Source organism: Telmatherina bonti (genome assembly GCF_933228915.1).
Source record: "Telmatherina bonti genome assembly, chromosome: 1".
In the NCBI taxonomy this organism is placed as follows: domain Eukaryota; kingdom Metazoa; phylum Chordata; class Actinopteri; order Atheriniformes; family Telmatherinidae; genus Telmatherina; species Telmatherina bonti.
The window spans coordinates 10,980,795-11,007,215 of record NC_136619.1 but is presented as its reverse complement, the minus strand read 5'-3'; the positions used below and the strand labels follow the sequence as shown (position 1 = coordinate 11,007,215).

Genomic DNA, 26,421 nt, shown 5'->3' with positions numbered 1-26,421 from the left:
ACAAATGAATAGAACAAAATTCAGTCATACTGTGAAGTTAAGATTAATTTAGATGATACACCCGAACCTTGACAGTGTGGAGACGTCGCATCATTGTAGCTGCATTTATTAACAAAACGAGAAAACAAGTAAAGCGACAATAAAAAGAGGAACTGCTTTATCTGCGCGTGCAGCAGATACAAATCTATTTAAATAAAAAAAACAAAAACAGAGTGTGAGCTGGGAGGAAGAGTGTTTGTCGTCATGACAATGAGCTGTTTATGCATCTTTAGATTTACCACCTAAAGAACAATTGCGATGAAAAAATGTGATCTTCTGTCAGTATTAGACTGGTTTTTGACGGAGAGACACTTTCTGGAAAACATGCTGGTGACTCATTCTGGTGTTTATGGATTAAAACATGTCAAATTTCACAGTTCAGGACTAATGCAGACTGTGCATGATGTGTCTTTTCAGACCTGCGGAGCTGGCTGTGGCTTGCCAGGAGGGGGCAGAGTTCCCAGCTTACGGCTTTGTTTTCTATTTTTTAAAGGCAGCGATCCATTTCAATAAAACATATTTTCAAAACACACATTTGTCTTATTTAAAGTATGTTTATTAAACATGAATGCAAGAGCTAAACACCAGATTCTTTTAGTTTGGTCACAACGTTCTTATGGAGCGTCCTGATATCTGACACAAACACGCCAAAACTCTTTTCATTCTCCGTTTTCCCTTCTGACTGAAATAAAAAACAAAACAAAACCCAGAAATGCTCTTAGATCTGACCTCTGACCCGTTCAACATGACTTAAAGACAGCGATATGAAAAGTTCCTAATGGAAAGCTGTGTCAACTACATCTTACACCCATCACCTTCCTTTTCTACATATTGACTGAGAATTTAGACTTGTACTCCATTCATTTATAGCTCAGGATTAGTTTGCTCATCATAAGCAGCTCGCCTCAGCGTGTAAAATCACTGCTTTGACAACACACGCCGCTCTTAAAAAAAACCCCACGATGAGAGGAAATGATGCTGATATCACCAGGATGGGTTTCAGAGAAAAGCTTCACACAAAGCTTATTACAATGTCGAGACGAGGAGCTTCACAGATTTAAGCATCCGCGAATAAAAGCTGTTTGTAAATTGAGTTTGCATTACTGGAAATGCAGGAGGCAGTGTCACCCAGGCTTGACTGATGCTAGTAAATAAAACTCGTGATACTGCAGCATCTTTTGCTTTGGTTGAGCTCGCGTGCACATCTATCCGGATTCTCACACCTACACAAGCAGGCTGCAGGAGAAATGAAAATATCTCCTCATACATGTGCTGGAGCATATGGAGCGTAGTTGCAGCACACCCCTCATTATGTAGTGCGGATGCTTTCTCAGGGTGTAAACATAAAGAATGAGTGCATCAGGACATGTCTCACAGTGAAGGTTTGTGGGGAGACGAGCCGCAGCAGAGACGCTGGGGGGAGCAAAACAAAAAGGACAGGTAGACATAGTGGGAGACAGAGTGGTTATCAGTCATCATTCTGTCTCTGATGCTACAGACACCACCGCCGTCCCTCCCTCTGTCCCATCTGCCCTCTCCTCCACGAACATCTTCCATCATCCTCCCTGTTCATCAGTCTCTTACGCCTATGTCCTCCTTCACTTGTCCTCTCTTGCCCTTTTCAGCTTCTTTCCTTTTTCTGCCACATCTTCCTGCATCGCATCCCCCTCCTTCCAGTCTTAAAGTTTGTCTCTCAATCTGTCTTTGCCCCTTTTATTCACCGTCAGCATCCCCCTCCCTCCTGCTTATGCTCTCTCCCTCCCGCTGATGAGGCGTGGTGTGATGGAGATTGGCTGAGAGCGTCATGGAGGGAAGCCACAGTTTTGGGTTGAAATGGAGAAGGCAGGGAGGGGAGAGGATGCGTGAAATACAATGAAAATATAGGGGGGGAAAAAAATCATGTAAAAGGAAAGAAAAAGCAAAGAAAGTAGAAGAGTAGAGGTGGATATACGATGAGCAATTGCAACGCAAGTCAGAAAAAGCTCCAACACACTTGGAGGAAATTAATCTGAAGGCTTCCTGTCATTAAAAATACAAAACACCAAATGGTAACCAGGATGTGGACACACATCAAGACGTCTGGCCGAATGAAGCCGGACTTATTTCCCAAGTAAACATTTTCATTACAATAGGACTCCAACAACACAGCAAATCTGTCCAAAGTATAATCACTCAGAGTTTAGTGCAAATGACTGAAACCAGTTGCCAACAAGTTAAAATGTTCTGATCTGTTTGCCATCATGTCCACAGCTGTGCTGGTGAGAAGGCTAAACTACATCAGCTTGTTTTGCATACCTTTTATCTCGCTCTCTAACCATCATTATTTCAGCGCTGGCTGAACTCATTTGTCCTCTAATAGTCGATGCCAAACGCCCAGGAAAGTTGGGCTTCTTCCATAAACAGGAGCAGAATTATTACAACCTATTAATTATGAATTTTTTAATTCAAAAGTGCTAATTAGCATGTAGATTGCTTTGGGGGGGGGTCACACACTGTAGATTACTGTTGAACATAATTACGGCGCTGCAGATACCGGAATAAGAAAGAACTTTTGACTTTTACCTTCGATGCAGGACTCTTATGTTGGATGTATATTTAATTTTGCATTCAGCTGCATATTAAAATAAACAACTTAATATCAGGATAATAAAACTATGAATCCGGGCGATGGCTGCAACAGGAGGGTAGCATCTGTTTGTGTAGTTTATTTCACATTATGATGTAATAACTCAATTTTTCCTTAAAAAAAAGGGTTTTGAAGAGAAGCACTCATATTTGAATCCAGAAATGCGTCTGTCTTCTCTGGGTCAAAGAGCAACATATTCTCCCATCCAGATCACGTCTTCCAGGGAAAACTTCGCATTTTACATCAACACACTGCTAATTCGCTAATTCGATAGCTTTCTAGTAAAAGACTTTATCCCAGAGGTGTCCTGCACTTTTTTCATGCCTCCCAACACACCTGGATGAAACCTAGAAGTCATTATGAAATAAAAAAATACTTTATTAATCCCCAAAGGGTAATTTTATATTGTAGTAGATAATAATTAATTTGAGGAGGTCTTGTTCTGGAGGCTGACGGCTGCTATCAGGAATGATCTTCTGTATCTTTCAGTCTTGCATCGGACCTGAAGAAGCCTCTCACTGAACACACTTTGTTGTTTCATCACTGTGTTGTGGAGAGGGTGTGAAGAATCCTCCATCATCTTCATCAGCTTGTGCAGCATTCTTCTTTGGACAATCAGCTCCAGCGGCTCCAGAGTTACTCCAAGCACAGAAGCAGCTTTCTGGATCAGTTTGTTGATTCTCTTCAAGTCTCTGGTTCTGATGCTACGACCCCAGCAGATGCTGCAAAGCTGACTGCACTCTCCACAACAGACTTATAGAAGATTTGCAACATCTTGGTGCAGACGTTAAACCATCTCAGCTTCCTTAAGAAGTACAGTCTGCTCTGACCTTTCTTGTAGATGTAGTCAGTGTTGCATTTCCAGTCCAGTTTGTTGTCCAGCTGAACTCCAAGACACTTGTATTCCTCCACCACCTCCACCTCCTCTCCCAGGATGGAAACAGTGCTTTATTTATTCTTGTTCCTCTTGAAGTCAACAATCATCGTCGTTTAATTTGAGTCATGTATGTTTGGCTGCACAGTGGTAGAGTGGTTAACACTGTGGCCACACAACTGGTTCCATCCTTCGCTGGTTCGGCATGTTTGGTCAGTGGCCTTTCTGTGTGGAGTTTGCATGTTCTCCCCGTGTATGCGTGGGTTTTTTACAGATCCTCCGGCTTCCTCCCACCTTCCAAAGACATGCATGTTAGGTGAATTGGTTACTCTAAATTGCCCTTAGACGTGAGTATGAGTGCGAGTGGTTGTTTGTCTTTGTGTGGTGTCCAGGGTGTACCCTGGCTTTCGCCCAAAGACTGCTGGGATAGGCTCCAGCTTCCCCGTGACCCTTAACTGGACTAAGCGGTTAGGATAATGAATGCCCACAGGACCAAACTGAGTAGCAGTGGTGAACGGGAAACTCATTGACTTCAATGCACATGCACGCCATGAGGCGATGATAAAATCCACTTAGGTCCTAACAAGTCGAGCAGCTCTTTTATTCCCCTGTTTTAGAAAAGGAACATCCATTTCTCAGGGAGACTGAGGCAGAAGTGAAGGGATGAAGAATGGGAGAGGAAGAGGAAGAGGAAGAAAGCAGCACATGCTGGTTAACACGACATTAAGTAAAATATTAAAAATAAAAACATGGTAATGCATGGAAAGCTAGCGAGCGAGCAGTGGAAGAGGGGAGAATGGGGAAGACAGTGAAGAGGAAGAGGTTGGATGTAACACCATATAACAAGATGAGTGAAGAAAGAACGCCTGAGGGGAGAGCAAAGAGAACTGGGCTGTTAACATGCTGACTTACCTGCAACTACACACACACACACACACACACACACACACACAGCAAGAAGACAGCCGCTCCCATCTGAAATATCACTTCTAAACACATTCCCATCTCGCCATCTCAGAAATCAGCCAATCACAGCGAGCTGCTGGCTGCAGAGCAGCTGGGCAGCAGTCTACCTGCACTGATGGTGGGTGACACACTTGGATGTGGAACTTCGCTGTGCTTTACCTAATGATGAATTATGCATCGAGAGCTGTCACTTTGAAAAATGCAATTACCTCAGTGATAAGGCAGATGGTCGTGTTTTGTCTGGCATATGCTGCGCATCTATTAGAGGTGTTGTGCTGGAAATGGGACTACCAGCATACAAACGTTTGTGGACAGATTCCTCTCACGCATTCGTGAGCATTCAGATACATAAGAAAGAGGTGCACGTGTGCCTCAAGATTAGCCAGTATACGCTTTCTGGTGGAAAGATGCTTCTGTGATTCCAGAGAAACATCTTGTCTAATTATAAAGTACGAACATGTCCTACTCGCCCTCCCTCTAAAGGTATAGTTACGATAAAATATTTAAGCTCTCTGTTGGACAAGAAACCCTCCGACTAGCCAGGTTCATCTTTAAAACCTCAGTTTAATGAGAAATGTGCAGTTTTGTGTCCATATTGTTGTTGCTTTTAAACCTGAGATTTAAAACAGACTTAACCCTTAACTCGCATTATCATCAAAACATAAGCTAGCATGACGTAGACCACTTCACAAACGCATGTTTCAGGCATGAAACACCAAAGCAATCTGAATCTAAACTACCACATAAAACTGAGACCTCACATAGACATGCACAAGCAGATCCTGCAGTGTTGCTTCTTGCAGTCGTGAAACGTTTCGGACACAAAGCTTTTTATTTAAGCTATACTGACACAATCTAATGCAAAAAGCGAATGAAAAAGTATCACTAATGTCATTAGACATACTGTGAGATTACAGTTACTGTAATTTCTAAGTGTAAAGTGGGGATAACTTCACCCATGTCCATGAAGAGGCCAAACTTTCTGACTTTGACTGAACTGCTTCTAAATATTTCAGTGTTTTTCAGTCCAAAGCTGCAGCAGCTTGCTAAATTAGCTCTTCCAGGTGAGCTCCAAGATAAAGCTGTGTATATATAATGACAAAGCAAAGCAGCAGCCAGGCTGTAAGAACAAACAATGCAAAATAAATCAAATATATATTTAAAAAGTCTGACAGTAAAGTACTTTTTAGGTAGATAGCTTGTAGCTATTTTGGATACTAATAACATGCTTTAACATTAATCATATAATTACTTCTGTTTAAATTCTACAGCTTTAGCTGATAGAAAAATGGAAAGGAAAACTGACATACACATTTTGTAGTTGACAGAAATATACAGTGGGAAAAAAGGCTGAGAAACATGTAGATAGAAGGAGAGAGTGAGAATTGACAATATGATGTGTGATGGAAATAATTCCCACTCCATATCACACAGAGATGAAAGGCTGCTTTCTGCGCCGTCTCTCATTCTCCCCTCTCCTCTTATTTCTTTATCCTCGCTGTCATCTTGTCCTCATACCTCTTCAGATCATCTACGCTGGTGCTTCTTTATTTTATCTTCTTTTATATCCCTCTTTGCATCACCTCTGAAATGTGCCATTTACCCCCAGCCCATCATTCTCCTCACCGTCACTCCTGGCTGTTTTCCGCCTGCCCACAGTCATGGACGGAGATTTTTCTGGTAGATTTAAGTTAAGCTCTAATTATCTCGGAAGGCAGCTGAAAGCAGGCCGCGATTTCCATAAAAACTTACAGAAACAATTACTACGAAGAATATAGAGCATTTATGCATAAATATGGGCATAAACGGAGAGGAAGGACGCAGCCTTGGCAGGTTTCACTGGAGGCGAAGGAACATAAGTCTTTCTTTACATGCGAAGAAAACAAACACGCATCACAACTGAAGGAGCAACACAAAATGCTCAAGGCCATTTTGGACATGTAGTATTAAAATAATCAAAGATTTCATCAGCGTAGAAGAGACCTAGGTACTCTTTCAGGTTTGTTACTTCCTGCCCGATCTGATCTCCCGACTTCAGGTGAATCATTGATTTTATAACAAAGCCCGACTCCGCTTTTCTGTCTGCATGACAATATGGAAGTTCGATACACCGCTGTGTGACGAAGAACTGTGGCATTTAATGTGCTTCAATGCGAGTTCTTGAATCAATTAGGACAGTGTGTAAGATGCAATCTAAACTATAATTACCCCATTCAGCTGCTGTTTGATAAAACCACTCTTCAAACTGGAGTTGTCCATGTTTGGTAAAAAACAACATGACAAACAGAACAATACCAGAATAAGAAGGAGAAGATATTTGCTTTAACATAGTCTAAAGATAAGGTGTTGTTTGGATGGAGGATAGCAGGAGAAGTAAAAAAAAAAAAAAAGCATAAAAGTGAGTAAGATGTAAATGAGAGATCAGGACGATCCAGAAAAATAAAAAGATAGAGTGAAAGAGGAGGGGTTGTGTCGAGTAGACACAACGAACATGAAGAAGAAGAAAAAAAAAGTCATTAGATCCTGGTACTCATGGTGCATTATTACAAGTAAGACCCAATAAAAAGCTTTAATCTCTGACTAACAAGGACAAAGTCGTCATGAAACAATTTAAAGCCACAAGAAGGGGGAAGTATGAAGGAGAGATTGAAGAAATGAAAAGTTTTAGTGAAAATAAATGGAAATTTAAACAAAAACAATAAAAAGAAAAAAAAAAACTGTCTCCAGGGTTGACAAACCTGCATGCAAAGACTTCTAGAAAATCACGCACACAACCACTTATGGGTCGCTTCACCTTCGGCTCAGAGATTATTACCAATCTGGGGAGGGGAAGTCTGCTCACTCAATATTTGATGGACACCCCAAGCTGCAATGAGATTAAAAGATTAATCTCCCCAATAAGGACATGTTTATCAGTGTAAAGATGCTTGTGTGTGTGCACTCATATGCATCAGCAACACAGACGTTCAAAACTAATTAAAAATGCATTAAATATTACTCAGCTAATGACAGCAGGAAACAAACTGCGCTAAAAGGTCACGCAAACAAAAGAGAACCAGAAAACACAACAAAAGAGCCACATGAACTTGTTAAGATTATAAAAACAGCTTTTATCAACACAGTGAAAGTATTACAATATAAAACAGATCAGGGTCCATGGTGACGTATTCTCTAAAGACTTAGTATTCACTGCCTGTTTGGAAAAATCCATTTGCTTTACGGTGGACTATTCATCTGATTTTAGTCGTTCAGCACAAACTGTCATGTTCAACAGGAATTTCTATCCCATTCAGCTCCTTTACGTCCCTAATCCTGGAATAATCAGCTGATTTTTTATGCAGGTCCTCCAACAGGAAATAATTTGTGAACGTTTGAGGTAACTGGAACTTAGAGGTGATAAGTGTTGCTGAAATGCTGACTCGAATGCAGGCAGCTGGGCTGTCCTGGTTGATACAGCACATTAAATAGACTGTGTTGACTTAGACAGCAGACTTGCATCTGACAGATGCATGATGGCTTGTACGTTGTGTACAGATGCAGACGGAAAACATTGTACTTCAGAAAATTACTGTTTGCCAAACAAACTTAACCTGCTTGTCAAGATTCAGTTTGGAACACCTGAAGATCATAATTCCTGCAGAGTGAAGCAAAAGCAGAAAACAGACGGTCCATGAAAAGGAAGATAAGCTGGACCAGAGCCGGCCCAGTTTGGATCTATGACATTTTCATCTGCTTTATGTAAAATAACCAAAAAGGTACGACGCCTACGGAGGACTAAAATGTTACGTTACGGCATACTTTTTTCACTACGACAGCTTATTCTGCATCTGTCTTCCATCTCTGCTCTGATCTTTTTCCAGCCTGTAAGTAGGGATGCATTCACATCAGGATAGTCCGCTAGACTCGGTCCGATTGAGGACTTGGCTCAGTTGTAGGGGGGTTTATCCACTCAGACCGCTGCACTTTGGTCAAACATGCCAAACCTTTACAACAATATATCCCCATTCCCACCAAAGGTGGCGCTGCACTTGTATGTAGCAAAAGAGAGGACAAGACCCGCATGAAGAAGAAAACTTCATTGTGAGTTAAACATGGAGACGAAACTATCACTGTTTTGGGTTTTTTATGTTCTCTTATGTAAGTATACAGCAGAAATACACGGCAACAATGGGCGCAGTATGAACAACAGACGAGGAATATAAACAAGAAAACTATGTATTTACTAGGGCTGTAACAAAAAGCTTTTGTCCCGATTCGATTCCGATTTGTGAGTGCCCATTCGATTTTAATTGCTACTCTCACAATTCTTTGATATTGCTGATTGTTGTAGAATCAAAACAACAGAAATGAATAAAATTTTGTTTTTGCTTGTTTTTTATTTATTTTTTTTTTTTTATTTCAATTCGGGAAAAACAACACAGTAGCCAGACCATCATTCTGCTGCTATAATGCCCAAGAAGACAAGTAAAAATAGCAATAAAAAAAAAAAAAGACAATAATTTAATAGTGGTTTACCTTTATTTATTTGAAAACAGAAAAACGTTTTTCACAAAAAAAAAAAAAAAAAAAAAAAAACTTTTAAAATTGCAAATAAAAAAAAGTCAGACTTTCAAATTTTCGATTTGATTTTCCGTCCCTTGAATTTACCCACAATGCAATGCTACGCCAAATGCAATGAGTGACTTTTTTTGTAGTAGTAGTCCGCTTCCTGTATTTTGTCTGCTTGAAACAGACCGAGACCTGCGTTTGTAGGCGGACTGAGTCTGCTTCTTTGGTCCAAATCAGAATTTGTTTGGCGCGTTCCCATTTTCCCAAATGAAGCGGACTTTCTGAGCAAACAGGCTTGGAATCTAATCAAAAAAGCTGATGTGAAAGTGCCCTCAGTCTGATGTTGACTCTTGTCTTATATCTTGCTCTGTTACCCTGTTAAAACACTGTTTCTCAGCCTTGCAATGCTGTTGGGCAACAACAGCTCCAGGAATGTATATAATACACATCATTATGGCATCAAAACGAGTCAGAAGCTCAGAGTTTTACCGTAGAAAATTATGCAATGCTACCTTACTACATAAAAAGCTCTCTGGCCTTTTACTTTAGGTGCTTTGCAAGTTTATAAATGGGTGGAATTACAGCTTTCCAACCAGTAAATGTGTAAAGAATAAAGCTAAAACACATCTAAAATGTATCAATACTCATCTGACCTGTGAAGTTGGCAATCAAATCACTGTTATGAGGTGTATTGTTGTTACATTACACTTTTATACTACATAGGACAAGTTTTAGAACAACAGTATTCTAATTTCTGACTGCAAATCAAAAGATGAGAGCGCATATTTAGCTTGTTTGCTGCAGGGAAGTGCTAATGTGTGAATAACAATTATGCATTAATTAAAAATTACCATCATAATCTATGTACATTTTTCTAACCTTAATTGTGCATTTAGTCACATCTAACCCTGACAATGTGTAACAATTCAACCCATAATAATGTTTGAAAAACAAACCCCAAGCTGTTCATGAGCAAATTTGAAAATATTTAGACTGTTTGGATGTCGACTCAGTGACTCATACAAGCAACTACAGGCACGATCATCATCCTCCAGCCTTCCTCCTGCATATAAACCAGCGGTTCCTGAACTTTTTCTGCAACCCCCCCACCCCCCATGTCACATGAGCCAAAGAAACATACAAAGAAATGTGTCAGTTTATCGCTGGCAGTGTAGTTCACTAAAGTTAAAGTTGTGTCAGTATTCTTATCCATTGTTCTGGTCCAGTGTGAAACGTTTTAAACCAGGAATCGTTGCAAACTCCTTCAGATGAGCTGAGTTGTTGATAAGACAGTACTGGTTCATTTCTAAAGTAACCAATAAGCTTTTTATGTGGTTAGGATGAAAAAACCCAAAGAGGTGTTGTAACTCGTTTTGGCTTCATAACATCTGATAATATTTTGATATGTCTCTCTTCATTACTTACCATTGATGACTGTCACTTGACCATTACCTGGTCAAGCCCAGTTATACTCCATCATACTTTCTTCTCTTCTTTTTGAAACACTTGACGTCTCTCGTTTAATTTATCGTTTCCCATTAGTGCTTTCACCAGTTTGTCAATACCAAAACTCCATGTTTTATTTTGCCTTGCTGCGCCCCCCCCCCCCCGAGAAAACTCTGGGCCCTCCAGGGGGGACCCACCCCCCAGTTTGGGAACCACTGATATAAACATTAAAAATTACTATACACTGTCTAGTATTAAAATATTCTAACATGTACAAGTTAAATGTTTCATACAGCAAGAATATAAGTAGATATTTACTGTACAACATCTCAAACTGTGTCTCAACAAAAAAAACAGAGTTATGGTAAAAATGTTGGAGCTTTCAACCCTACACTGCAGCATTGTTTACCCAGTTACTCTCAACGTTCTGCCACGAGTTCGGGTCGACTCTCACCTCCTCGGCCCGAGGTTCAGACAAAATGACCAGGGGCCACTTTATGGTACACACAGCCTGGAGCCGGGAGATTAGAGATTTACTGAGGATAAATATAAATCTGAGCTGAACAATGAAAACAACTGGCCAAGATTGTTTATGGGGATAAGATTTTCACACAAAAATCTGGCTCGATGTGGGAATCTTACAGTGAATAACTAAGTATTGTGTTGGGCTGTGTGCTTGTAAGTGCGTGGAAGATTAGCCTGCTGGGTTAGGGGTGTGGATTTGTAGTGAATGTGTGTATTGTAACAGGAAAGTTATGTGATGAGAGGATTATAGTGGAACTGACAAAGCCAAAAAGACCACACAGTGCTATGCTGAATCCTTTGAAGCTACGTAGCTTCGAATGGAAAGGAAGCTTATGGGACTAAGGAAGGGGAGAGATCCTGAAGTAACACACTCACCACTCTAATGACATGTGAATGTTACCTTCATGTGTCTTTCATTATTTTTTATACTGTATTGTCTTAATAAAATAGCTCCATTGGTGATTAATGGAGATAAACTAAGAGGAAAAAATGGGAAAATCTGTTTCTTTCTTACCAAAGTCGACAAAGGACGACTGCCCGATCACCTTGGCCTCTGGCTTTGACATAACGTCAGCCTTGGTGAAGTTTCCATCCTGGGAGAAGGACAGCAAAGAGGAGGAAAGCGAGGAGAGACAGGAATTGTGCAGTTGCATTAATGCTCATCCATATTGCAGGAACTGGACTGTGCACTGCAGTTTTCCTTCAGGGTCATGAATAAGTCAGATTCAGGTAAGATGTGGAGTCACAGTCACACAGAGAAGAACCGTTTTCAGACACAACAACAGAAAGGAGAAATATGCTGAACATTTAAGGATTTAATCGACTATAAATACAATAAATGCACAGAAACGCTGTATGTTTGGTGTTTATCTGTAAATAAGCATTAACACGAGGAGCTGCATGTTTGTGTGAATTCTCCCAAAGATGCCACAGTCTGCTTCAGCTGAACCTTTGTCATTATTCCCTGCTACTTTTCTTTTGCAGTTCAAGACGTTGCAAGTTTAACTGGAGTGATTTTTTTTTCTATTATAGATAAATAAGACACTATTGCCTTTATGCCCAGACTTTTGAAAAGGGGAACATTGTATGTCAGCTTATTTTTTAATGTGAAGATTAATTTATGTTAAATATTCTTGTATTGGCTTCAATTTCCTGCTTAATAAAACCTAAACTGACGAGTGCTGCCATGTTGAAGTTTCCTCATGGCAACTACTAAATGCCACTAGATGGTGGTGCATCTTACATTAAGACAGCTTTAAATTAATAATGTTAATAACAATAATAATAATAATAATGTTAATGATAATAATGTTAATAATATTAATGTTATTAATAATAATAATAATAACAATTTTAAAAAACACGAACAGATTCAGCTGCAAATTCTGGCAGAGACCAGATAATGTCTGTACGGGCCATCATACTTCATTGAATTTCCCTTTGGGGATTAATAAAGTATTTTTCATTTCATTTCATTTTTCATCTAATTTAATTTCATTTAATTTCATAACGTCTCTAAACTGTTTAGTTTATTTATGACCCATGATGACACGAGGCTCCCTGTTGGGTCCCAACATTTCACCTGCACTTGACTAAAAACAAACCAGCACCACATAGAGCAGGGGTGTCCAGTTCCTGTTCTAAAGGACCACAATCTTGCAGGTTTTCCATGTATATCTGCTCCAACACACCTGACTCAAACTAATCAGTCACTGTGAAGAACTTGCTGCTGGATATGTATCTTAATGTAAGCCAGATATGTTGGAACAGATGTTCATCGAAAACTGCAGGACAGCGGCTCTTGAGGAGCGACTTTGGACCCTCCTGACATGGTGGATCTCCGATGGCCTGAATGTACACGGTTCACCAGTGAAACAACCAATGACACTCCAGTGCAAGCCAGGCTATAGTGCATATGTCACACAAACAGGAACTGGATGACAGTGTAATGTTTAGGGGTGTAGGATGTGCCAAAGTAATACCTGGACAGCAGAGACGCCAGCTATTAAAGTCTGGTCCTGAACTCCTCTGAGCTTCCAACTCAAATCTTTAAACCCGTGTCCCTTGACAGGTGCCAGTGTAAAGAGACGATCAGTGCTGCTTATTTCATCCGTTACTGGTTATAATGTCACTGATGCTGCCTCTGAAAGCATCTTTTCATGTGTAGCTCTGAAATGTCAAGCTGCTCTTCAGCCATGTCTGCAAGTGTAATGGTCGCGATTCCTTCTGACAAGTATCACAGAAAACGCCGACTGAATCACCCTAACCACTCTCTCATCGTCTCCGACGCCATCCTGCGAGAAGACGGGTGGAAAACTCATTTCAGCTGAGAACCAATCTTAATGTCCTGCCAAATTGATGGTTAGTTAGACTTATGATAGTGCACTTCTCTTTAGGTCAGTTAGTACTTCAATATTTTGACACCTAAATGGGGTTTTTGCATGACTGCTCATCCTTGAGATTGTCAGTAAGGATGGATAGATGGGCTCAGATGTCCACATATTGGTATCTGGAGCCGAGCCGCTCTCTCAGAGAGAATAAAGGAAAAAAAAAAGCTTTGCTTCTGTGAAAAGTAAAGCTCTTTGTTTGGAGAAAGCATGAACTAAGTTGTTTGCATGACTGCTACTAAATCACAGAGGCTTTCTGCCAAACGTGTTGTTGTTTATTGTTTATTTCGAACAGTAATGAGATTGTAACTCAAACATGAATATAAAACAACGAAGCAAACAAAATTAAGAGGTCACACATGTGACAAAATAAAAAATATATGTTTGAAAAGAAGTAGGAAGAAGTGTAAAATGTATTGAATCCCACCACTTTTTCTGATTGTCAGGGTGTGTGTGTGTGTGTGTGTGTGTGTGAATGTGTCATATCCCTACCCTAGTCTGCCTCAAACTTCATATGTGGACACAAACACATGCTGAGCTGAGGTTATTGTTAATTAGAGGACCAATTTAGATACTTCAGGTTTGCACACACTGGTCGTATACTGGATCAGCCATATGGACCAGTGTAGTCTGCGTTTGACAGGCTGTTCTCCCTAAAACAGGGGTGTCAGACTCTGGTCCACGAGGGCTGTTATCCTACAGGTGTTGGTTGTTTCCCTGCTCCAACACCCCTGACTCAAAACAAATGGCTCCAACAGCTTGTTTACTTCTTCAAAATGACCCATTAAATTCAGTCTGGAGCAGAGAAACAACACAGACCTGCATGATGGCAACCCGAGGTTAAAAACCACTTGAAAACCCTGGTCAATACTTGCGTGTCTCACACACACACACACACAGACAACATTTTGTACCCATGGGGGCAACAGAAGGTCCCTATAAGTGGTTGTACCATCAGACTTTTGTCTCCATTATGTGAGATAAACAATGTATTCCTGCACTGAACAGGCACTGCAATAGAATAATTATTTATCAGTTATATAGATTTTTTTCTCTGCCTTTGCCAATTATGCATTTTAGAAATAGTGCTGACGGGGAGCCTAAAGTTAGCAACCCTCAAGCCGTTTTTCAAAAATTATTTCCAGTAAGCACAAAGCTGGGGACACTAAACTGAACATTTCATGTCACAAGTGAACATAGAGAAAGCGAGCGGCGCATTCCTCTGTACTGATCTGTGAAACCACTGGCCATCAATAAAAGCCAACTGGAGAATCAACTCAGATTATTCGTGACACAAAAAGTGTTGTTTTTTGTTTTTTTTTTATTTTAAATACTTAATGCTCTAAATCAGGGGATGGGCAACTCCGGTCCTTAAGGGCTGCAGTCCTGCAACTGTCTGGAGTTTCCCTGCTGCAACACACCTGACACACACCAGACATAACTAGCAGATGACTGCAGAGCTTGACATTAAACTCTGCACTAGTCAGCTAATTAGACATTAGGTTGCAAAAGGGAAACTCAAAGCGCTTGCAGGAGTTTCCCACCCCTGCTCCAGATCCTGCCAAAGTACTTTTGTAGAGGCAGGTAGTTTGGTGATTTAAATAAACCAAGAGGTAGTTTGGCCAAATATCTCCTACGTCACCAGAGGTCAACTGATTAATTTGTTTTTATTAACTTCAATTAGTAGAAAATGACTGGTTGTGCAAGCGCCGTATCCTAAAAGTACAAACAAACCTCTCAGGAAAAGACTAACACACACAAGTACACACACACATTATTAGATGTGTTGCAGTGATTTCTTTAATAAAAGTGTTTTCCTTGCTATAAATCATGCATAAAGTGGATCAGATACAACGACGCCTATAACACCATTCCCTCTGTTTATCTACAACTGAACATAATTCAACAAAAGCAGCAAGAATAAACATTTTTTAGATCAATTGCTTCCAGTCACACAACCATGTGCACACACACGTGTCCCAACTCTATGCATTGAGGGCGACATCTTTGCCAAGTGTGATTGGCTGGTGTTGGTGTTCCTGATTGCAAGATGCCATGATTAAAAGAGTGTGTTTAAGTTTGAGAGCAGCAGCCCGATGTGTGAAGATGAAGGGATTACAGGTCTTGTGATTATTGTTGCCTTCTGTTCGCATTCCCCTCCCAGCATTTTCCCCACAAACGCCGGGAGCTGTAGCCTTGAAGGACAGCTTAATGCAAGAAATGTCCATGAATGAGCTCATCTGGGGAGGAAAACTAAACTACACCAGTGATGTACAGCGTGCAACAAGACCTGTCTGGTATTGCACCACATTTCCCTCTCTTATGCTCAGACAGTAGTAAAGGTTGGATCTCCTTGTGCTGCTGAAGAGCTTCTTAAGTCTGGAGCCACAAACCTGCATCCATCTTCAACATGACTCACTGCCAGAGAGAACAATCTACCTCTTCTTACCAGTGCCAAGAAAACACATAAAATCACTAAAGCTTAACAAACCTGGAAGACTGGAGACATCTTTAGTTAGATGACTAATTGTTGGCTAAGTCTGACGACGGCATGTGATATTAGGCAGCATAATAATAATAAGACAAATAGAATAACCCGTTCAGAACTGAAAGCAAGACGATGCTTAGTTTTCTTACATGACAATGCCTGTGTCAGGTCTGCAAACAAGCCTTTCTGTGCAAATTGTGCTTTTAAGTCTGAAAAAAACATCTACAATAGTGATAACCATGCCAAAGAAGCATAGAATTAACCCGTTGATGCACCGTGAGCACTACAATGTACATCCATATTAGGGTGTTTTCTAGCATATTCAGACGAGATATTTGCAATTTTGCCACTTCAGTGGACATTAGGAGAGTCTCCCAGCACGCTGCTACTCACTGAAGAATTAATATATATAGTATAAAATTTCATACATACACAAACACATAATTAATAGTTTTACCTCAGTGATAAACAGGACAAGAAAATAATACTAATCAATTATTACAGAATATTTCTATTATATATATATATATATATATATATATATATATATATATATATATATATATATATATATATAGGAAAGTGTCTTTGTACAGTGAAATACTGCATGTAAAAAAAAAGTTTTTTTTATTAATTCCTGCATCATCTGGTTATAACTGGACAGGTGGGATTGTTGTGTTTCATTTAGAAAATACCAGCTACACATTTTGGATTATTAAATGTTCCAATGATTAAAACTCATGCTGACCTTAATTTTATGTTTGATAAAACATAAAAGATTTATTTTGTAAGAATCCCCATAATGCTCCTCTTTGCTGTGAAAAACAGAAAATCAGGGCTGATTTCAGGTGTTTACTTTGTAATATGAAAGAGTGAAATATTCAGCAGAAAATCAAAACACAGACATTTAACACAGCATTTCCAGGTGAGCAGAAATAACTGCGAGGAAAATTAGCCTCTGCCTAACAAATAGACTGAACTGATCTATCAGCCGCTTCACAGCTGACCTTATAAAACACCTGGTTTATTTACCAGCCAACACCACTCTTCACTCATCGATGCAGCTTGTTGATTTTTATTCCCCCCCTCTGTGGCTGCCTTCTCTTGTGTAATCACAAGAAAACAGAGGCATGGGCAGGGATGGAAAGAGACTTATGCAGAGAAAAAACAGAGAAAAGTAATTAAAACGGAGAGCTGGAGAAAGAGGGGTGTGCTGGCCTGTGACCGATAGATGCAGCTGCACTGAAGCAAACACTGCGGTGGGATTAACTGGGGTCTAATGCTCTGGGCATGCTGGAAGATGCCATATTTGTGTATATTTGCGTGGGTATGTCCGTATGAACCCATGAAGTGTGTTTGCAGAAACATGGTTTTTAAATCTATTTGAGCGTGTTTAGATGCAGGGGCTTGTCTGTGTGTGTGAAGAATGTTGCAGCACTAAAGGAAAACAAGAACACTAAAAGTAGATCACGAGGCACTGAAAGCAGTGAGTTTGGCTTTTTATTGGGCAGAATGAGATGTAGTCAGAGATGCAGGACAGAGACGGTTTCTTTCACCTGACAACACTGGAACTCAGTCTTTCACTTTGTCTTAGACCTAAATTCCTCACTGAAGATGCTGCTGCAAAAGGTTTTAGATTTCCTCCAGAGAACTGACGCCTTACACGATAAACAGGACAAGACTAATAATAAACACAATGAGAAAAGACTGGAAGATAAATGAGTTGAACTGAATAAGAGGCCAAAAGTAAAACTAAATGAGCATCTGATTCAGAGAAGATGACAAATGCTAAGATTATTGCGACATACATCTCCCGACTACATTCAAAATTTTTTATTTTACTTTTAATTTTTTTTATTTATTAGTTTAATTACTTTTTTAAAATTCAATATCTTCATTTTTTATTTTACTTTTAATTTTTTATTTATTAGTTTATTTAATTACTTTTTTTTTTTTTTTAAATCCAATATCTTCATTTATTTTATTTTACTTTTAAATTATTTATGTAATTACATTTTTAAAAAATTCAATATCTTTGTTTTACTTTAAAATTGTTTATTCATTTTAATTTCTTTTTTTTTTCAATTCAATATTTCAATCAAGACAGCAGAAATTGATTTTTTTTTCTTTTTTCTTTTTTTTTGGTTCACACAGTGTGTATTGCTGAGATATTTTGTGAGGAGTACTTTCTACTCAGTACATATGACCAGTGTTGTGCAGCAATGCCGGTACTTTAGTCAGTAATTAACATCATAATGTATCACTCAGTTACCGTTGCCCTGTGGTTTTTGTCCGTCACTAGCTAAATTTCAGGCCAGCAGTTGTGTGTTTCTTCCTGTTTACGGCATTGATGCAGCAGGACATGAGCAGTGTTGGAAAGTTCGCTTGTTGGACTTGCTTGTCTGTGAAGTTGCAGGTTTCTGCACCGGTTTTCTAAAGTCTAGTTGCGTTTTTGGGCTCGTCTGTTCCCTCTATGATGTCGTCATGACTCTCTTGCAGCTGTCCACAGTAAAGCAATGATACCTGGATGCGAAATGGGAAATACGAACAAGAGTCCTCTTTTTTCCAGGAAAATTTTGCCCATATTATAGTAATATGAATAAATATAATAAAGGGCAGGAGAAACAGTGTGTTGGAGGGCTCATCCATCTATTGCAACAGTATTTAATCTGAACATAACCCATAGAGCAGCTGTTACATTAGTTTTTTTTTTTTAACATTATGCAACTCATCTGCTGACCTGACTGAAAAAATTAATTCTGGAAAATAAATTTGTGTTATAGTTAATACCAGATTTCACACAACACCAGTTAGCTTCATAACTATTAATGGGAAAACATTTAAGAATGTTCTTTTAAAAAAGTAACAAGAAAGTCACTTTTAACACTTTTTTCTGGTTGTAACAACAACAATAAAGTAACTAGTAGCAAGGATTAGTCACTTTTTTTCCAGTTACTAACGCACCACTGAGTACGGCGTGCGCTGTGATCGGACTGTTATTGACTCGGCCCGACCCGAACGGTACACGAAGGCCGGTGTCCTGCAGGTTTTGGATGTTTCCAGCATCCAGCATCTGCAGCAACACACCTGATTCAAAATGAATGGGTCATCAACAGACTTGTGCAGAACTTAACAAGCTGCTGCGGAGCCTTTACGTCTCCATCAGGTGTGTTGAAGCAAGGAAACATTGAAGGTCTGCAGGACACCGACCATCGAGGAGCTGGGTGAGTGATACCAGAGGAAGACAATGTACGGACTGATGATGAGGCGATTACTAAGAACTGTTTGTGTGTATGATGAGACCTTCCTTTCTTTTCCATAAATCAGGGATCCCCAACCCTGGTCCTGGACTGGTGTCCTGCAGGTTTTCCATGTGTTCCTGCTGGAACACACCTGACTCAGACTCAGACAAGCTCTGCTATCTGTCTGCTAAATACACCTTGATTTGAATCAGGTGTGCTGCAGCAGGAGCACTAGGAAAACCTGCAGGACACCAGACCTCGAGGATCCCTGCTATAAATGACTTACAGAGAGAAGACTGAGTCTGGATACGAGACAATCTGACCTGCTTTCCGTCATATCCCCTCACTCATTGATCAGTTTTATAACCAAAACACTGTTTGAGCCAAGACTAATTCACTGAGGTGCTATTTGGTAATAAATTCCTCAATTATTGTTTTCTTCCTAGTCAAGTTACTTCCTGTTTTAACCGAGGCGAAGCCACTTAAGCTGACATTTTCACATGCTTTTACAGAACTGCGGGATATAAAACTTCAACAGCACTAATAAAGTACCAGTGCAGGTGTAGAGTCATGTGACTTACACCCTTAATGAGTGTCTACAGGACCCACTCCCCTGCATGTTTTAGAGGTTAGCCGTCTTTAACCCACCTGTTTCTGAACAGGCTTGCAGATCACTTACTGTGGAAGTTCAACCACCTGAATCGGGTGTGTGGAGTACAAACATCTGAAACATGCAGGACAGTGACTTCTGATGACCTTGATTGCCTCAAAACAGGAGGCAATTTTTTTTACTGTTCATGTTCTTAAACAGAAATGAAAAATTAATATTTTTGGGGGATATTTGCAGCGGAGCAGAAAAAACAGAGGTAATGGTGGGAGACAGACTTTCACTGACGACACAGAACGTTACATGCAGCATGTAACTGTGTGATGTATATGACAACTCGTTTTCTCATCATCTCATTTACAAAGGAGTCACTGCCATGCAGAATTATATCATGTTTATGTCACCTCTGGATGAGACCAGAAGCCATTTCTGATCAGCTTTCCGGATCAATGAAATTCATGACTATTTAAAAAAAAAAAAAACAACAAAATGAAACGATAAATTTGTTTGCAAGTATTTAAAATGAAAACTAAGCGTAGTTCTGCTTATGCATTTTTGTGATTTTTTAAAAAATTGGTTTTACTTCTTGATTATATATCAATTTATTCTTCATTTATTTCTGTATTTATTTATGATGTGCTGTAACTGAAATGCATTTATTTATTGTCAGTTTTTATTATTTTTACACCTTGGCTTTTAGCACAGAGTTAGACTGTCTCAGGTCAGTGTGCTATAGTTTTCGTTTTAATTACCTTTTTTTTTTTATTTTGTTTTTATTGTTTTACTTCTTATTCCTTGTATGATCAATTGTTTTATTGTGTTATATATCTCTCTTTTAACAGTTTTATTACCTTGTTGCTTTGGCTGATTGTGTACAGCACTTTGTTGCAACTCAGGTTGTTTTAAATAAAGTTAATTTGAATTTCACTATTTATTTTTCAATCTCAGATGTCAGACAAACATTAAATATGTTTTCTTTTATGGCGTTTCTGTGTGTGGGCTGTTTGTCGCCTGTTAGGATTTTAGGATGAAATAATTCAGTAATTTTTGACGCAGTTATTTGGTGCGTAGCAGTGACTGAGAAGTTCTTAACTTTGCTCTTCTTTTCACAAACGCATTTTCCCTACAAACATGCCGCCGTTTAAAAAAAAGGAAATAAACAGCCTTTTAGTGACACAAGACTTATTGATAGTAGCATTATTCAGACTAGGAAATGAGGAGATGGCATATTTTACAGGGCGCCAGTAACCTGGGATTTCCTTTATTGTTATCTACTTCTTTTTTTTTTTAAATTATTATTTTGGGTGTTATTTACAAAATAACTTTCCATCCCAAGGGGGTCAGTTGTACATTGGCAAATGTAAGGTCAAGTTCCCATACCCTCCCACACCCATCCACCCACTCACCCACCAAGATGGAGACAAGGCAGAGTGCAAAATGAATATCTACGATATATGTCTAAGAAAATCTAGATGCTCACATCAGCATATATATGCCAATAGATGCACATTATTTTACAAATTACATAAAAGAAAATAAAAAATAAAGAAATCAGTAACCTGAGATTTCCAAACACTGATTTGCTGAGCTGTTGAGCCGTGTTCATTTGCATGCTGGAGCGATCAGAAGCCCATGAAGCTTTGCAGAACTCATACTTTTTCTTCTAATCATGATTTTCATTCCTGGTGCACAATTTTTCAAGTAATCTATCATGATGTGGTCCTGCAACACTTTGCCATTATGCTACCATTTAAATCTCTAAATGCATCTGGATTTTCATCCAAGTTGGTTTCCGCTTAGAAACGTTAAAATATACATTTTCTATTGTCTGGAAATCCATTGTTGAAAGAATAAATCACTTACAAAAAGTCAGTAGAAGGCAGAGTTGTTTAATGTGACCACCTGCACCTCTCCAACAGCTGGTGCATGAATCCTCTTGATGTGGAAATCTTTGTTACCCTGCTGTTCAAACTGGCAGAAAAAGTCTCAGCTTTGAAGCATTTACCAGGTTTGGATTATCTAAAATCCTCCTACTAGTTCATATAAATGTTTTCTCTGAGGGGCCACTTTGGAAAAATTCCCTTTATGAACTATCATGATTGTTTACCAGCCCGCAACTCATCATCAAAACAGAATCTTTCTGGCCCAGATTGTACTGTAGCATCCTATATCCAGGTGTCCCAGAAAGATGCCTGCTACTCTGACCCTATCCCTCGGGATCAAAGCCATAAGCTCAGTCCTGTATGCGAAGTTAATAAAAGCTTACAATGTGATCTACTTATGCATTATTCTCTCTTTTTATAACTTAGAATTTTTAAAGAAATAAGAAATTACAGATGTACCAAGTCGCTTTTGTGGGGTTCTCATCCGATATCAGACATTTGCACATCGGCCGATGCAGATATTTTCCGATACCAAATCTGGTCATGTGAACCTTGTTGCCATTATTATTGTATAAAGTTTCATTAGGTTGTAGTAAAACACACATCCTGTCTTAATAAGAAAACTGATAACTGATAAACAAAATTAATCCCGTTTAAATGTTTCGAACATTATACCAACCTTTTTTTTCTAAAGCAAACCAAAGACAATGTTTATCGTTGCTTCATCATCTTAATAAAAACAATACTAGCTATAATTTAGCAGGAACAACTGAATTTTCTATACATTGAAGTCAAAAGGGCGGTTGAAAGGAAAAGCGTGTAAATAATTTGGCCGTATCAGCTAAGATGACTCGTTCCTGGTGAATAGGACTTCTGATCATGGAAGTTGCTGATCAATCCCACTGAAACATCTTCATGGAGCTGAATTGTTCAGTCTGGAGATCCTACAAAACAGGCCTGTTCTCGCTGAATATGTTCGAAATGTTCCACAGGCTGATGTGCATTAGTGAAAGCATGACCAACGCTGCGCTGAGAAATAAACCTGCCACGATCAACGATCTGTGAGCAGAAAAACTCAAGCTGGAGATTCCCACATCGTCCTTCATCTTCTACATGTGAGCCGTGTTGTGATGCAGGTTTACAGCATTTTAGCAAGGAGGCAGACACTGACTGACAGGACGATGAGTTGTAGTAGCTTTTGTGTGGGCTAATCCCTTCAGTTCTCACCTCTTCTGCTGGAAATTTACCGCTCAGCTGGAATGCACCATTTCTCTTCCCTTCCCTTAGGTGAATGTTTCACCTCTGAAATTCTCCCTATGCACACCTTTTAATTTGCCATCTCATTTTTTTATGTTTCCAGACTATTATATACCTAATTATACCATGGTCTGGGTAAATACTGTGATTGGTTGCAGGGTGTCCGTTAAAAAGTGATAATGGACACCAGTTAAAAAAAGTTTTGTCAAATGCTAATTGGTAATCGTGGCAACAGAAAAGTTAGCGACAAACGGACAAAACAGAAAGCAGAAAGAATATCTGGAAGGACTATGTCAAACAGCGGCCCATGGTTACGAATGAATGCATCTTATCTGCCAGTTTTTAAGTAATTTCATTTTTCAGGTTAATTTAGACCATTGATTGAACAATAACCAGAGTGGAAAAGGGAGAAAGGAAGAGTCTCCCGATCGTTCCCCATCTCAGTACTGTTTTATGTTAATGTTATACCTAAATCATCAGTTGAAATCAGTCACTGCAGATAAAATATCCATCATATTGGTTCAACCTTATTAAATAATATTTAATCAGTTAGTTTGTGATGGATCTCCTGACCTCTCAAAGTGGGACAGAGACGTCCATTCTCTCTGACGTCACCCTCCAGCGGTGCAGCAAACCTTTCGTGTGTTTCTCTGAATTAATGCTCCAGCGGTTACGCCAATTTCACAGCAATCTTCAAGAATGAAAAAGGTCTGTGCTGTTCACATTTAGAATTTTCCACTGCCGAATTTTTCTTATGCTGTCATAGAAACCAACCATTGTACGTCCTCCCTAACTTCCTTCATATTGAGAAGAAATATGCATTTTAAGAAAACCTCCATATTTTCATTGGATTCCATTAAAAGGAGGGGGCGGCATTTCCGTTCAACACTTTTATCTTTCAGGCTACATCACCTGACGACGCGCCGTGCTCTTACACTCACTTACGTTCATAGACACTGAGCTCTATGGACCACACAGTCACACACATCCCGCAGCACTATCATATTTCACCATCATCGGTGATTTGTTGCAATAGTATCTGCTGCCGAACGAGCTGCAGGTGCTGCCAACGGCGGTTACCTTGGCAACGCCACAACAAGAGACATTAAATAGTCCGCTTTGCCGCTTCTTGTTAAAAACAGTAAAAACAGCATTAGTAATTGATCTTATATTATAATGCCCTCCGAGGTGTCTATTATCAGAAGTGAATGGACTTTGCAGAGGCAACTCAGCGGGCATTATCCCTTACATAAGCGACGTGTTAAATTAGTAAAGATAATTTAGCAAACCTGTGAAACTTTTGTTCGGTAAAGATGAAACTCAGTGCAAAATGTAAAATCATGCATAAAAAACTTTTAACACACTACAATCTCAAAGTGCTACAAGTTAAAGCAAAAAGCAGTGGAGAAGCAGCGAACAACCGATGCCCCGACCTCTCTAACTAATTTACCACAATGTCTAATAGAGAGATTTCATCAACTCATACAGCATTGACATATTTTGCTCAGCTTAAATCTGCATAATACTTATAATTGTATTGTATAATTGTATAACACTGGACCAGAAAGCTTCCTCATGGATTGGTGGGGTGGACTGGGGAATTCAGCTCCATTTCCAATAAGTGAATCACAATATTAGAGCAGAGATCCTCAATCCTGGTCTTCGAGGACCGGTGTCCTGAAGGCTTTCCAAGTGTCCCAGCAGAAACATACCTGATTGAAATCAATGTGTATTGAGCAGAAATGTGCAGAGCTTATCTGAGTCTTAGTCAGGTGTGTTCCAGCAGAAACGCGTGGAAAACCTGAAGGACACCGGTCCTTGAGGACCATGGTTGGGGATCCTTGTGTTAGAGGATAAATAATGATGCTTAGATCTTCCCTGGATTATTTTCTGTCTCACATCAGACCGACATTCCTGCCACCGATTGATCCGAAGGCTGTTTGGGCCTGGTAGGAAATTTGTTCTGTTTCACTCCTGCTTGATCCCACTTCTCCTCACAAACACTCTCTCTGCTCAGTCCTTCCATCTGCCTCTGCCTCTGTACTCCTCCCTCCCTCCTCCCCCTCTTTTTTCATATTCCCCCTCCCTGTGATAAGATAGACTACTGTTCGGCTTGTGCCTCGACCTGCTGAATTTCAAATAGGGCCCTTTGACAAAAACCCAGAGCCGTGGTCTCCCTTTCCTGCTATTCCAGAATATTAACTAGTATTGCAGCAGTGCCAGAAATCCCAGGTTTACCAGAGACCTGCCAACCCATTTGTTGCATCAAAGGAGACATATTATGTTCATTTACAGCACTGAAATTTCACACAGGGACTCCACTTCATTTAACTTCCTAGTTTATATATCGAGCTTTGTTCCCAAAGCAAATTTGTGCCATTATTCTTGATGATGGGACGTGTCGGCTGTGTATTCAAACAGATAATTTAGTCTTTTTTTTTAAAGACAAGAGTTTAATACAGTGGAGGCTGAGATCAGGCTCACTGACTGGAACAAGATGCAGGTTGGATTCAAATGCAGACAATGGTTTCAGACAGAAAAAGTATATTTATTTTGTATACGAAGGCTGGAAGACTAAAGACAATCTGGCAGAGACATGAGGTGAGGATGGAGTTTATATTCCTGGACAAAAGAGGGAAGCTTAAGAGATACAGGTGCAACACATGAGGATGGGGCAGCCAATTAGGACAGGAGGCAACAGGGAGGAACCATGACAGTCTGAAAGGGTTTACATTAAACTTAAATATGCACACGTGTGCCATAGTCGGTGGATATGTTGATAATTAAGTATATTTTACATATTCTATCATTTTTAATCACAAATATAATCGGAAATATTCTTTCATTTATTATTATTATTATTCAGTATCTAATCAATAGATTCTTTTATTATGACTTGATGTGAGTCTATAACAGAAAGAAAAACAGACGCTGAGAGAGCTCAGAAGAAGCAGGAACAGAGTTCCTGACAGGAAAGTCAAGAACGGTGGCTGGACTGAGGTATCAACAGAAATCACACACACATGGCTCGAGTTTAAGTTATCAGGGATTTTAGCACAAATAAGTAGGAGGCCACGGTTCAGCAGAAGAATTTACGGTCTCAACTATAAAGAGGAAGGTTGACGTATGACAGGCGAGATCTTCAGGCTGAACCTGGGACCCTCACATTCGATGTATTAGCTTAGCAGCTAACGGTATCAGCAAGACCTCCTCTCCAGACATACACAATCTTCTTTTCCTTAACAAGGAACAGTCAATTCTAACATGAATCCTCTGACTTGGTCTTTTTTCTCATTTTAACCAGTTTTGAATGGTTTTCAATGGTTCAGTGTCTTTGCATTTTTAAATATTACAGATTTAAGAGACAAGAACGAGAACAATTCCAAGGATACCAGTGTAAGGTAAGCGCAGCTTTACAGCAAAGAAATCGTCTTTTTGCAGTTTCAAAAATAGAATTCTAAGAAATACACAACAAAAAGACATTTTTCTTGATGTGTTGAGCTTATTCATGTTCCACTCAGCATGAACTCTGC

General features: G+C 39.5%; 1 protein-coding gene across 1 annotated transcript in view; it reads right to left on the bottom strand.

The window, feature by feature from the left end:
• The window catches only part of itfg1 (integrin alpha FG-GAP repeat containing 1), a 199,768-nt gene that overhangs the window by 145,646 nt on the left and 27,701 nt on the right, over positions 1–26,421 (bottom strand). The window contains exon 3 of the mRNA XM_079244943.1: positions 11,539–11,617. Coding sequence (XP_079101069.1) covers positions 11,539–11,617 — 79 coding nt within the window. The remainder of the gene's footprint in view (positions 1–11,538; positions 11,618–26,421) is intronic.